Raw genomic sequence first — 15,510 nt, 5'->3', positions numbered from 1 at the left:
GAAAAGAAGAAAGATTCGCTGGTAGAGATTGGGGAGAGGCTGCCCCTTCCCCCGTGGAGAAGGGAAATAGCCCTGCCTGGGGACAGTCATCCCCTTGTCAAGTGGGAGCCAGATCTGTTTGGGAGATGACCCAAAATTCCCAAGGGGGTGACAAATCTGACCCCTTCCCTAGAGCTCAGTACCCCCAACAGCCTTCCCGGCCCAGATCTCGGCTCCTTCATAACTTTTCTCTTGTCACCTGGTGGGGGGAGGGTGGCCCAGTCACCTGTATGGGGCCGCCTCCTCCTTACAGTTTGTGAGTCTGCCCCTGCCTGTGAGACCGGGGCCGGTGTCTCTGCCCCGGACTGTGGAGCTCCTGAACGGACGCGTCAGGGTGCACAGCCCCGTAGCTCTTGACTGACCAGCATCGGGCAGCGGGTGCTCGGGACATTCCTCTGCTGCAAGGAAACACAGCAGCTGCGCCGGTGATGCAGCCAAGCACTTTGTGGTGCACGTGAACAATTCCTGTAATAAAGCGGAGCGATTGTGGGATCTCAGGCTGAGGGCTGGGGGTGCCCTGGCTGGAGGCAGAACAACGTTTCACTTCATGATGTTTATGGTACCTGGCTAGCAGGGTGAGGGGGTGCATGAGACAGACAGACCGATCGGTCCCTGGCAGGGGTTCTCCTTGCTGCATTCCCCAGATGGATGGATGTGGTCTGGGGTGAGGGAGCCTCTCCCCCTCAATGGTGTCTCCTGGCTCTGTTTCTGCCGTTTTCAGCAGGCGGGCTGGCAAAAGAGCCCTTCTCCCTCCGCCTGGGCAATAGCGGGCCACGTCCAGGCCGGGAATCCAGCGCGGGTTTTGCCGGTGTCTCTGGGAAGGCTGAGCTCCATTGGATGGAGCAATGTGCCTTAGCCAGGGCTGCGCTCCCCTCTCTAACATTCAAAGGAGGGAGACAGGGGCGAGCGCGCTCTGTCCCTGGCTCCCCCATGCACGGGGCTAGGTGTGCGCGCAGCTCTCCCGGCGCTACTTTGCGCGCGCTCTCTGGCGCATATGCAAATCCACGCGCCCCCAGCCGGAGTTAGGAGGATGCTGCTGCCGCTTCTTCCTCCTCGGCAAGACCCAGCTCCCGCAGACTTGTTCTCAAGACTATGAAATGACCAGTCCTCTTCACCTAGCAGCAGCAGCAGCAGCCTGGGCACCTGACCTCCTCCGCGCAACCTTGAGCAGACCGGGGGGGAGAAAAGGGCTCCTCTCCTCACCTCTCCTCCTGTGCCTGGGTGCGGTGGCAAAGCCAGGGGGGCTGTGAAAGCAGCGCAGACTCGGGGCACGTTGGTGGCAGCCTTTGGGCTCCGCAGGAGAAGCAGCCACTTGAAGAAGGGAGGGGCTCTTGAAAAGCTGCCCCCGTCTTCTTCCCTTCCTCCTCCCTTGCCCAAAGAAAGTGGAGTGCGGGGCTTGCTTCTTCCCGAGGACTGCTGCTGCTGGTGTGGTGTGTTTTTTCCTTTGCTTGCTTCTCTGCCCAGCCATGGGGAAAGGTCTGGAAAGCACGGCTGCCCGATGCGGACTGGGACTGGGATACTTACTGCAAACGTTCGTGTTACCTGCCCTGGCTATCCTGAGTGCCAGCAGCACGGGCTCCGCAGCGCAAGGTAAGCCACTCGGGAGGGGCTCAGCTAGCCACCCACCCAGCCTATCCTCCCTCAACTCCTCCAACAGTAGTGACTGTGTACCTGGATTCCCACTTCCCCAGCTAGCCCGGCTATCTATCTCTCTATCTCTCTCTCTATCTAGAGATTTGCAGATCTATACAAAAAGGGACAGAGAAGACGAAAATTCTCTCTCTTTCTCGCAGTGCTTCCAACTAACTGAAATGACATGGGGAGCTTTCTCCGGGGGACTGACGGGGGTGGGGGGCATAAGGAGCTGACACTGTTCTAATATGCGTGTTCTCTGCTTGTGTGTATTTAGGCACATAGTGCATATTTATGATGATTCCTCTGTGTGTTGTGTGTAATACATTCCTCTGCACACATGCATCCTCCCTGCCCATGCTGCAGAGTAACTTGAACAGCAAGGGGGTCGGAGGAATTGGCTGTATGGACGCTCGGATTCTCCCACTCCGGGAGCAGAGAGAAGGGGAGGCTGGGATCCACATGTAGTGGAGCCCTGCAGCTTACGTGTGAGTGTATATTGGTGGTGCCGAAATTGGTGAAGTCCTGCTGGAGCTCGGGAGGTCCTGGTCTGATCGCATCCCTCTCTCTCCCTTCCCTTGCTGAAATGACTTTGCCGGATCTTGGGAAGATGGAGAAGGAGACTGACCCAAGATGAGTCTCCAATAAGAGCACATCTGGGCTCCGCAGTCCTGGGTGGTAGGCTGTCATCAGTGGCAGAAGGGAGCGGTGGGCCGGGTAGCAGTGGCCGCTGACTCCCGGGGCAGACACCTGGGGAAGGCATCCCGGAGCTGCTCTGCAGTTCCCATACCAACTTGGGCACTCGCACCTCCTTGCCACGGTCCCTTACCTCTTGTGCCTTCCCCTTGAGCGACCGGTGTGTGATGTGTGTATTGCCGCAGCTAGTGTCCCTGATGGGTAGCTCGGGTAAACAGGTATTGTGATTGGTTTAGTCATAGTCATTTCCTGGGTCATCGACCTGACAAGTTCGTTTAAACAAAATAACCCTCCACCTCTGTAAGGAAAGCTCTGCTGTCCTACGCCTTCGCCTGCCTTTCCATTTCACCCCGAAACTCAGCATACCCTCTGAGCTGCTGTTTGCATCAGTTTCTTTGGACTGCAGAACCGAAAGCTTAAGCAGAGAAAAGAACTTCAGTGGGAACTTGCGGAGGTTAAAACCAGGCACAGTCAGGAGAAAGGTGTATGTCTGTGTGTTGGTGTTTTGTTCGTAAGCTTCTGCTTGCTGCTCCAACATCTCTGTGATTGGGTGTGCTGGAAAGAGACCCTCTGAACCTGACTAGGACGAACGAGTTAATGAAGGCACCAGATAAAGACACATCATGTTAAAAGGGCGGTGATCGGGAAATTTGAGAGCAGAACTCGGCCTAGGTCTTATCACGTCAAAATAAAGAAAAGAGATCAATCAATGAACAAAGCAAGTTCAATAGAGACAGTCAAACAGGAAGATAAGCTGATTAATACTGGAAAGGTGGGGAGGATGGGCTTGGCATCATGAATGGCAAATTGGAAGTATCGATAGTGTTTCTTTGTATATTCCTTTAGCCATTTCTGTAAATCTCTGATAGCCTGAGGAAACAGGGGAATTGATCCTTTCTCCTCTCTGTGCTGAGAAGAAGCAGATCCTCCTTTTATCCTTTTCTTCCCTGCCCAAAATATCATATGCCCAAAGGGAGTTAAAATGTGTAGAGTGTAATGTAATTCTTTTTTATTTTGTTTGTTCAGTTTTCTGTGAATAAATCTGCAACTGTGTTTTTATTATAGCCTGTAGGGAACCGTAAAATGCCCCTTTCAAAACTATCATTACTTCCAACCCTTCACAGTGAATGTTTAGCTACTTCTTGAGTACACCACAAAGAGCACTGAATCTATATGTCACTAGTCCTGGCTATTGCACTACAGATAATGTCTGTACAATACTATTTCTCTCTCATACTCTGACTGCACATAAAACTTTGCTTGTCCCTTCCTCCCCTCCAACTCCCTCTCATTCCAGTAATGGAAGGAATGGAAATGGGTTGCTTGTGTGACAACGTGGTAAATAAATGGTGGGCATTGGTTACGTCTGTGTGGCAGTGTACTGTTCGTAATGAAGATCAGGTTCATTAAAGCATTTGAAAGAGCTGTTACCAAGTAGAAAAAGAAATATTAGAAGTTGATATTTTTTTTGTCACAGCCAAGCAATATTATGTTTTAGGGACATAGATTTTATTGGGGAGTGTTGGCATACTGTACATGAAGGAATTCTTTTAAAAATGATCTCAATGGGGAGGTTCTTGAGAGGATTCTGCAGATCTCCCCCCTGTATAATCACCCTGTGATTAAAAGCACACTCATTTATGATCTTTTTGACAGTACTATACCGAAGTGCTGCTGATGGCTCTGGGTTTCAGAGGACTCTGGTGCTGCTGGCTGACTGTCACAGATCTAAGAGCTCTCTTGTTTAGGACTGAGTGAAGATATATGTGTTGTATATTACATTTCTCTGTGTGGCTATTCTGATCAATTTCCTGTCAATGCAAGGGATCTCTTATTCTATTCTCAGATTTACCTCATTTTACTGAGACCTGGTCTTAGCCAGCATAAGTAAGGTACATCAGAAACTTGATCATGAAAAAGAGGTTACAGAAAATGTGAATGAAATAAAAATTTTGGAGCATCATGTTGCATTTCTTCTGTGTTTGTTTGTCCCATCATTTTGTATCACTGGTGCAAGTCTGAGCCAGGGCAAGTTACATGTTACCTACATGTTACATACTGTGTGTATGTAAACCTTTATATTAGAGAGTATGTAACAATGAATATAGTTGTAGATAGGGGTCATGAGGAGAAAGGATCCTCTTGGAAGAAATTGGACAATGGGTAGAAAGGTATTCAACTATTAAGCAGTCAGGAGAACTGTAATTCACATGACAGATGGGATGAGGGGGTGGAAGAGAAACCCAAGAGTTCAGATCTCTCTAACCTCACTTCTCATAGACATAGAGAGCTCCTTGCAATTTCAGTTTGTCACTAACATATTACTAAACCTCGTTCCGTTTTTGCTACTTCTTACATTTACTCTTTGTAACAAAACTATGCGTAACAAACCGAAAGCACATTGGACCTGATTCCTCGCACACACCAGAGTAGGTAAGGGGAGGATCAGTCCACACTAGACCAGAGGAAGGTATCAATGTAAACTACAAAGAGACTAGTAAATATGGTACCTGACACATAATATAGCTGTGATCATGCAGTGAGAGGAAGGGGAGAGATCACTGGCAACTCTTTCTGTTGTTTGTAATAGAAAATTTATTATTTGCCAGAGTGAAAGAATCCAGAGAATGTGGCTAGGATACATTAGTTTGGGGTTTTTCAGATTTCTCTTTCCATTTCTTGTTTGTTAGAACCAGACATAAAATTTGGATGCAGATCTGGATTTGCGATCTTTCCCAGAGTTTAGGGATCTTGAGATCCGGTATATTGCTTTGGTGATCTCTATATATGTCAAATTCCATTTTTTAATGGTGCTGTGTGACAAAGGGTGCTACAATTTAACTGCAGCCTTGTTATGACGTTTTCTTTCCATACAGGGTTGGGTAAGATTTCCCTCCACTTTATTTAATTCTTTACAAAAAATATTGTCAGTTGATTTTTACTCAACCTGCAATCCAAAGTCCTTCTCTAATTTGGCCATTCCCCTCCACCCATGAATACTCACGCTTTGCATCTATATTGCTTTGAACTGTTTGTGTGACCATCAATAGAAAATAGCCAGACTGGAATCCTTTTCTCTGACACATGTATAGTCTTCTGATCTTTGAAGGACTTGTCTCCAAATCACTGCTGGTTTTGGTTTTGCAAAATCCAGAGCCGATTGATGCTATTTTCCAAAAGAATTCTGCCCCCATTTTCCCCCTTCTTTAGTATGTAGCACTGTTTCTCTTTTGACTGAAGGAAAGAGGGCATTGTTTTAATTTTACTTGGTTCTAATACTATTTCTTCATAACTATCAAGTACTTTTGTCCTCCCCCCTCCACTCCCTTCATCTTTTGAAGTAGGGTAAGGATGCCTTGGGCATTTTTGGAGCCCTCTCTCTCCTCCTCTTTCCAATGCCTCCTGGAAAATAAATCCACTAATTGAGTAATTGGTGGATTTTTCCCCTCTCTCTAGAGATGGATATCTCTGTGTCTCAGAATGTCAGTATATACGCCATTCAACAGAGCTACTAACCAGCAACAGAAGGACATACACTTTCTACTTTACTAACTTCTTTATTTTATCTGGAGCCATAGAAATATTTTTCTTCAGTTGTCATGAAATCATATGAAAAGCCCACAGTGTTTTAGTTAAATGGTAATATACACCAGAACCCCCAAATCCAAATACCCCGGAACTTTTGAGGATCAAGAGGCTTAGCAAACCAGACACAAACCATGATCTGATATTCAAGATTGAGGCCCATCTCTATAGTGGGCCAAACCAGAGTAAGATTTTGGACAATGCCCAGGACAAGAATATGACCAACCCCAAATTTTGAGAGAGAGGATGTCCAAATCTCAACCCAGATCTGAATTAACCAACTCAGGCTCATCTCCAGTTAGAGTATTTGTTATTTCCATATGCCTGTGCTGTGTGAATAATGGGAATCTGCCTTTCCACTTACCAATTTCTGCCTTTGAATTCACAGTAAAGTTTTTCAGAAGTTATACTGCAGCTGCTATCATTTCTTGTAAGGCACTCAGATACCACAGTGATGAGGATGTTACAGACAGATTTTTGGGCTAGTAATGATGGTGTGAGATCTGGGCAAAATGAAAGGCAAAGGTGATGCATATTAGATAGGTTTTGTTTCAATTGTTCCTTAACAAAACAAAACAAAACCAAAAAAACCCTAAACAAACAAAAATATACAAAAAGAGAGAGAGAGAGAGAAAATGTTGTTAATCTTAACCCCTAAAACCTAATTAAATTAAAGTGATAATTTAAAAAGAAAACCATAAAAGAGCCATATGTGCAGATATTTGTCCTAATTCAGAGTACCCTTTATTAGCAACGGCAGCAGTCTGAAAATGCTTGGTGCGGAAAAAGTGAAATATAACATGTGAATATACTAACCTTTTGGGGATGCACTTTTTAATTAAATACCTAAATGCATCTTGTTGCAAAAGGAGTATGTGTGTGTGTGTGGGGGGGGACTTAATTATCTTGATGCATCAGTGGACCATTTTTATTTGATAGTGTGGATGTAACTGTATTTGTATGAGTAAAGAAAGTGCCGAGTAGTATTTCACTGTGAAAATTAATTTATTTTAAAGTCATGTGCCCTTGCAGGTTTCAATGACATTAATAATTTTGGGCCAGATTTTGCTATCCCTTATTCAGATTTTAGTACTGCAAGTAGCCTCATTGAAATCAAAATAGCCCATTAAAGCTACTTGCTGAATGAGTGGCAATTTAGTCAAATCACAGTAAAATCAATGGGGCCAGCTGTGGAGTCAGGCACTTCTCATTTGGGAATAAGGGATGCAGAATCTGGCCTTTTGTTTATAAGTATTCAGTCACTAGCCACATTACAAAACTTATGAAAAGTATAAACACTGAGAACAGCACCATTTCTGATGTCTTTCCATCGTACTTGTATCCTTCCTTGTAATTTGGTTGCCTATATAACCAAAATACATAGGTTCATTTAATCATCCTGATGATCAGCAGTCACACTTCTCTTGTGTTTAGTCGTATGTGAACCATTGATCACGTGGACTTTTTAAAATCACAGTTTCAAAACTTTGTCTCTTCACTATATTCTGGAAAAAACTTAGTATGTGACATGAAATCTCTAAAAGAAAACAGCATTCAACATATTAAAATGATTTTCTTAATTTAATTTTCAAAGACAGTATTCTTGAAAGTAGGAGTAAAGTTATGTTTGAAAATGTAGGCAAATCAGTTCCATAGCTGGCCTGCAGACCAAAAAAGAAGGAAATGTGTATTATATTTATATTTAAAAGGCATTTTCACGTGACTATGCTGACACTTGTACATTAGTAAAAGACTGATGTTGTGAGCAGCAGGCTCTTTTGGCTCAATCGTACGAGGTGCAGAGAACCCCCAATTCCCTCTGAAGTCAGGAGGAGTTCAGAGAGCTTAGAACATTGGAGGAAGCTTTCTTACCATACATGTTAAGACCATTTGTGCATGTGTGAACTTCTGGGCAAATCTTTGGTTTGAAAAATGAACCTAAATGGAGAAATTTCATTCACCATAGCAACACAGTCATCTAATTAACACTGGCCCATTTTATAATGTATAACATGTTTGTTTCCTGAAGTTTAATTCATTTTATCATCTTTCCGGAATTCAAATGGACCTAATGAAATTTTTGAAGAATCAGGTCCAATTATCCTTTTGGAAAATGGTACAAACATTGCTTTTGTGGCCTGCCAGAAAAAGATTTTTTAATTACTGTAAAAAGTGAGTTGTTTCTTTTCAACGGGCCGAATCCTGCTTGCTTTACTCAGAAAATTCATTGGGAGGCTGGTGTCAGACCAGGAGGATTTAACCGAATGTAAGGAATCAATTGTTCAAAATCATAGATAGCTTTTTTAATTAAAAAAAATGTTTTCTATTCATGACATTTGAGCACATTCTGCTCTAAAATAAAGGTTAATTAAAGCCGGAGTGCTCTTTCATTAGGGTGTAATATATTTCCATGTAAGTGTATGACTGTCAGTAAAGAACAGGGGGTATATTTATTTTTTAGTTTTTTATTTTTATTTTTGGAATTGAGAGAGAAATATTTTAGTTTGTCAAGTGCACACATTATTAGCCACCCAGTGGAGGTGTTCAAGTTTAGCAGGCAGCAATCTTGGTGTCAGTACTGATAAAACAGTAATTACCTTGCCTGTCATTTTCATTAGCCATTTTTGCCTTCAGAGTCTACTTGCAGTGATGAAATAGTATAAGCTTTTAAAGTGTAAGTCAGGGATCAAATGCAAGGAATAAAAGAGACAGGCAGGGTTTTTCCAGTCTACTACAACCACCACCAACACAGCCACAGAATAGTGTTATACGAAGGCATAGTTCACTGCCAACAGCTGTCAAGGACTGGAGAAGAACAGTGATGTTGTGATTTAGTGCATGTGCTCCGCAGAATCCAGTCTCAAGATCAGACATCTTTTGAGCATTCCAACAGGCAATCTTAAGGAAAGTACATTAAGCCCTTGCGAAGCACACTTCATCCAAACAATGGCTTAATTTGCATAATTTTAAATCAGTTTTTTGAAAGTTTTTAAAAATAAAAATATATTGAAAATGAAAAGAAATGTATGTTGGAATGTGTCAAACCAATAATAACACTGTTCTTTCGGTGATCTACTGGTATCGTAAATATCATATTTCCCTATGCCAAATTTAACTGGGGTTCCGTTTTCAATATTTATAAGCAGTGGGTGAAATCCTGAAGGTTTAATAGGACTTCACCCTTTCTTAATTAAACATGCTTTTTTTTTTAATCTTGTCATCATACAGGAATACACAGGCAATGAGATTTAAGTAATGTAACGTGGCTGATTGTAAACTGACAGGCAGATATGCTATTCGAGGGAAATAAAATAAAGCCCCAAACTCTAGCTCAGTTCAAGTCCCTTTCCTCAGGGGCTGGCTCTGTTAATACAAAAAAGATTGAGAAACAAGAGCAAAGCAACTCACAACACTTGGTAACAACCACCAGAAGCCTTTCCAGCTTTCAGCAAGCTATGAAGGGAAAGCACAGAACCTTCCCTTCAGGTAGTCATTGCTTCTGAAGCTTGTATAGCCCCACCCCAAATAACCCATTTTATAAGCAGAAAACGTGGGCAACCCTTGTAACTTCTTATACACCGGCATTGAAGGAGCTCCGTCTATATGTTGTTACACCATTATCTAAAAATCAGAGCTGACTGAAATTTTTAATTCAAATGTTTTTTACAGTTGGGGGCATTTTCCTGGGAAATGTCCTTTCTGACTATTTTTGTTGTTGTTGTTCTGATTGAAGAACCAAAAACTCTAACCAAAACCTGAAAAATTTCAGTCAGGCTGATGAAAATTTTCAGTAAAACCAAAAATGTTTGCCCAATTGGGCAAGGCTTTTTGGTTTAAAGTTGCTAAAAACTGAGACTATTTCAGTATTCCAATGAAAACCAAACAAAAAAAATCTGTAGAAACATTTTTGACAATAATAATTTTTAACTTACATTTAAATTTTTCATGGCAAAAACCAAAACATTTCCCAACCAGGTCTACCAAAAATAAAACACAGAGTTAGATTTGATTTACAAAACTGGTTAATGACAATAATACTTTGTACGTCTATAGCACTTCCTGGGCCTGATTCTCCTCTCCATTACATTGTTTTTACATTCGTGTAACTAGAATCAGGCACTATGACTTAGTAACAGTCAATGGTGCCAGACCTCCACTTGGTGCATACAAAGAAGGGGAGGTAAAGTTGGCTTTAAAGCTACCTTTGCACTCTGCCAAGCCCCAGAGTAGGGAACGTCTACACAGCCCACGACAGTGAGTCTCAGCGTCTGGATCAACAGAGACTCAGCTTGCGTTGTGGTGCTAAAAATAGCTATTTAGGCATTGCAGCTTAAGCTGCATCTTGGGCTCTGAAGCCCACCCTCCTTAGGCATCAGAGCCTAAGCCCAAACACCTACACAGCTATCTTTAGCACTGTAGCACAAGCCCTGCAACTATGAATCTGTTGACCCAGGCTCTGAGAGTCGCTGCCACGGGTTGCAACTCTTTCTGTAGAGGTACTCATAGCGGGAAGTTTGACTTCTGGTGCCAGTTAGAGCCGTCTCCTGGCTACCCTAACCTGCACCAGTTTGTAATAGCCGCCTGTGGACCATTACAGCAGCAGGGAACACTGGAACACAACAGTGTTCTGGCCATGTTTGCTCCTGCCCGGCATGTCCCCTACACAGCCATGACAGACAGAAATGGGTGGTGCACAGACAGCTGTCTGCTCTACATCAGTTGCACAAATCCCACACTGGAGGAACCTTTAATTCCTTTTTAGGGAAGCTTTACCCACCGTTGTGTGGCTGTAGCATGGGATGGGAACTCACCTAGTGTACATTAACTGTTTAATCCTCAGAATCTCCTGCTGTGGCTATAATTGTTCCCATTCTTGCAGATGGAAACACGGAGGGAGAGATGTAAGAGGATTTGCCCAAAGCCACACAATGATTTTGTAGCAGAGCCAAGATTAGAACTCAGGATTCTCGGATGCTGAAGATTGTGCTCATTGCTCCACACAAATTGTCTGACAATTTGTAAAACAGATTGCACAAAAGGAATGCTACCTTGATGGATATTAGATTACTTCATGAAATTTGAAATTATCCTGGCTCATTTATGGCTTATTTGTATGCACTGGTGATATCTAGAAAAAAATGTAAGTATTAAAGCCTAAGGACAAAACAAGATTTCATAACTCAGAAATGGGTACTTACTAATTAATATGACTGCCAAAAACTGTGCCTGATTCTTATTTCACGTACATCAGTGTAACTCCACTGAAGTCAATGGAGTTACTCAGAATTTGCACAGAACAGAATCTAGTCCAATAGAGTTACTTTGATGGAAACACTAGTGTAAGTGAAATTAGAATCATGCCCTTCATCTTTATTTTCGGTGCACTAACATTTTATCTGACTGTTTTCTGCATTTTAATCAGTCACTTTACACTCATAAGGGCCTGTACAAGTCATAAACATTGAGGTTGCCTAGGCAATTAAATCAGCATCTTTTTCTCTTGCTGAGGTAACAACCAAGTCTAGTGCTGAGGAGCTTGCTAAGGTTCAACTGACCTGGCAACAGCTGAGCATTTGCTTATTATCTGGTATCTACCAATCTCCTTTCAGCCATTTTCATGAAGCAAAGTAGCTTTATTGCTTAGTCGCATACTGACTGAAAGGTTGAAATGTTAAGCTATGTGGATTAACTGTGTATCCTTTGAGAAAAGGAAAGCTTGGGTTTTTGTTGATCCCCTGGCTGCTGGATGTAATTGTTAGAGAAATCTTGAATTCCATCAGTTATATATATCAGGGAACATGCAACTAACCATTCTGAGATCCTTCAAAGGAAATTGACTCTATCTCAAGCTAGTTTGGAAACTTGTTAAAACCAATAGTCCCAAAGATGTTTCTTTGCTTGCATCTGGTACATTTCATGTACGGAAATGAATAGTGGACACTCTGGGAACATACTTAGTACAAAGATTCTTAGAGAACAATAGCTCTACAGTAAATTTGCTGAAATGAATGTGGGTAGATGATTAATTGCACTCTTATGAAGTGTTTCATTTATTTATTAGTTTTAAAATGCATGGTTTATCTTTGCCCAGTCCCAACATATATGTTTCTGTTGGAAAGTTTACAGTTTGCAAGAAAATAATGTGGTACCACTGAATGAGGTTAACTGCAGTTCAGTCATACAAAATCTGAGGACCAAATAATTAGGCACAGAAATGCCAATATAGCAAATGGGCCTTATTCTGTTCTCAGTTAGACTATTCTTATATACGTGTAATTACACTTACTACAGTGGAATTACTCCTAGTTTACCCCAGTGTAAGTGAGAATTTAATCATGCCCACGGTCTCAGTCTGAATTAGCTTACTTTTTCTTTGTAAATTTAACTTACACTTTTGCCAGTTGTGCTCTAAATTGGTACAGACACGTTCTTCTCTCCTGTCTTAACAACATTAATAGTGATTTTCGGTGTCAGCCTTATTACTGCAATTTTACAAATAATGAGCTACCAGGAATAGCAATAAGTAGCCACAACTTAACCAAATCACATTGCCACAAAGGTGTCCAAAGTGAATTCTGAGGGTCACATGTATTTAGATGAGTGCTATTATGAAGCCCACAGTGCCTCTTTCTTGTATTCCAGAGTGAGGGCAAAATTGATTAACTACAGGTTTTTATTCCAGTTAAACAAGCTATTTCTATTAATCTGTTAAAGAAGATTCAGGTCCATGTAAATATCGTCGGTGTGTAGAGTAATTAAAATATATGTAAATGGACATGGAATGAGGTCTGACCCTCAGGCGAGTTGCCAGTACCATTCTTGGTGTCTCATGATTTGGGAGCAATGGCAATAAAACTCTCCCAGTCCCCTTTGATACTAGTATTTCATTATAGTTGGAAGAAGGAACCCTTCTTCTGTTAGCTTAGAAACTGTGTCTTCGTGTTGCTCTACAAACCTCCATCACTTCAGTTCAGACCTAGCTCTCTGCCCACATATGTGATGGGGATGTGTTAAATGGAGAAGAATGTGATCTTCCATTCATGCAATGGGCTCTATACCTTATTCTGTTGGCTCAGAACCTGTCTGGATAGCTAGTGACCCTCACATTGAGCTTTTTGGACAAATTGGTGCACTAGTTTGTTCCAAGCCAACATTCTTCTGACAAACTTATTTCATGTAGTCGTCCTAAACATGGCTCCAGACTGCTGCTTTCTGCCTCTTCACCAGCTTCTGAAGGCTAGAGTAACTTCTTCAGCCTCTAGTTCAACTAAAACTGAGCTCCATAGCTGTCCTTGTGTTCCTCACTACTGAACTGAAATGGAATTAGGATACTATTTGCTCTGTTTTCTTAATTAAATTCACTGTGATCAGAATGCTAAAAGGTAAGCCAGGAGCTGAAGGTCAGTTGGGATGCCAGTTAAGCAGGGGCGGCTCTAGACATTTCGCCGCCCCAAGCACGGCGGTCCCACGGCTCCGGTGGACCTCCCACAGGCGTGCCTGCGGAGGGTCCGCTGGTCCCACAGCTTCGGTGGAGCACGGGACCAGCAGACCTTCCACAGGCACGCCTGCGGGAGGTCCACCGGAGCCCTGCCTGCCGCCCTCCCGGTGACCGGCAGAGCGCCCCCCGCGGCATGCCGCCCCAAGCACGCGCTTGGCGTGCTGGGGCCTGGAACCGCCCCTGCAGTTAAGGTACTTTCCCTACCCTGTGACAGCCAGTGTTCAGCAAAGAAGGCTTTGGTACTTTTTCCTTGGGGGTATTATGCCAGATCTTCATCTGGTGAAAACTGGTGTAGCTTCATTGACTTCAATGCCAATTTACATCAGCTGATGATCTGGCATGATCTATGCAGTAATGATACTGTATATTGGAATCTGGGTCATGATATTTAGTTTGTACACAGGGAGGTAAAAAACAATTGTATTATGCAATGAGTTGCTCATATTCTTGATTGCTACTCAGGCAAAAGAACTATTGAAGTAAATGGTGCTATGCGTCATTGTAGTAGGACTGCAGGATTTTGTCCATGTTGTGGCTCTGTTGTCTTAACATGCATTGATAAATACATTAGATGAATGAGGAGGCTTACTTGTTACAAGAGCTTGCAACAGTACCTCTTAACCCTGGGGCTCTCGAGCCACCTGGGGCTTTGCAGCTCTGTATTTTGTTCTCTTTTCCTGGGCTTGAACAAGGTTTCACAGAGCATCCTGCCCTCAGTGGAGTGGGATCCCCCAGGGGAAAAGATGGAGACTCAGAGAGACACTTGCTCTTACAGCTTGAGTCTATGACATATAGAACAAGACATCTCAAAGCTGGTGAAAGGCTTTGAAAGACAAACCTTTCACTGAGTCCTAAACACCCCTGCTCATATTGTAACCTTTATGGATATAATCGTATTTACTATAAGATACTTGTTGCATATATTTTTGTTTTCTTAATTAGTACAATTCACCCTCGTGCAGAGGATCAATGCAAAGCATATGCAGCACTTAAATCTTCAAAATAGGGCAAAAGGGAGGCTGAAGTGGTATATAGGACTTGGGCTGGCCCTCTGTACTGGGTAGTATTTCACCCAATAAGTTGAATGATTTCGTGCCTCTCTCTCTGCCTCTGGTTCATAGTGAAGTGGTCTTTAGCTGCTAAAAGATTAATTTCATTGTTTTACATTAAAAACTATTGGCTAAATTCCGCTGCCAGTGACTCAGCATCTCCTTTCATGTCTATGGAATTACACCAGATTGGCACCCTAATTAGGGTGACCAGATGTCCCGATTTTATAGGTACAGTCCAGATATTTGGGGCTTTTTCTTACACAAGTGCCTATTACCCCCCACCCTCTGTCCTGATTTTTCACACTTGCTATCTGCTCACCCTAACCTAATATTAGACAGCAGAAACTGGTCGACTATACGTACATATCCACATAAACATACATTACATATAACTGGTGTAATGACTTCCTGCCTGAGCAATCAGCAGTCTCTGAACCCTAGACCTTCAGCATTAAAAGCACAGGCCTCTACAATTTGAGCTAAAGGAATACTCCCAGTAGCTGATATCAATAGAGGGCTATTATCCTCTATAAAACCATTCACTATCATGCAGTATGACAAACACTTTGCATGTGCACTGTAGAAGACAATAACTGTTTTGCTTTGCTAGTATCTGTCCATTCTCTGCCCTGCAATATTTCCCCATAGATCTTATTTTCTCTTGCGTTTATTTTGTGTATTGAACATATCTATTGGATGAAACCTTTCAACTGCAAAAAGCAATGTTAATTTATTGACTTTCTTCATAAATATTTCTGTGGCTTGTAGTCTCCAAGGGGAAGTCTTACATTTGCATTTATAAGAAATCACAGGATGAAAACTGAATTAAAATGACTGAGTGACACTGCATGGACTAGTCATTTGCTACATATTGCTGATGAGCTTTGTCTATGAATATGTGCTTTTCATTAAAAAGAGTTCTCACTTAGAAAAGCATTTGATACAATATTTGGAACAAATCCTGTTCTCTTTACTCATCCACCTTGCCTCACAGACTTCCATGGAACT

General features: G+C 42.6%; 1 protein-coding gene across 4 annotated transcripts in view; it reads left to right on the top strand.

Moving 5' to 3' along the window:
* The first annotated feature begins 853 nt into the window (after positions 1 to 853).
* UNC5C (unc-5 netrin receptor C) overlaps positions 854 to 15,510 on the top strand; it is a 346,384-nt gene continuing 331,727 nt past the window's right edge. For 2 of the 4 annotated variants that reach the window (XM_039541742.1, XM_039541740.1), the window contains exon 1: positions 854 to 1,629. In XM_039541742.1, the coding sequence (XP_039397676.1) occupies positions 1,506 to 1,629 (124 nt within the window). In that variant the 5' untranslated portion in view covers positions 854 to 1,505. The remainder of the gene's footprint in view (positions 1,630 to 15,510) is intronic. The other 2 variants (XM_039541748.1, XM_039541747.1) reach the window with 1 other exon arrangement.

This window comes from Mauremys reevesii, linkage group 5, assembly GCF_016161935.1.
Source record: "Mauremys reevesii isolate NIE-2019 linkage group 5, ASM1616193v1, whole genome shotgun sequence".
Taxonomy (NCBI): Eukaryota; Metazoa; Chordata; order Testudines; family Geoemydidae; genus Mauremys; species Mauremys reevesii.
This window is presented reverse-complemented; position numbering and strand designations above follow the sequence as displayed.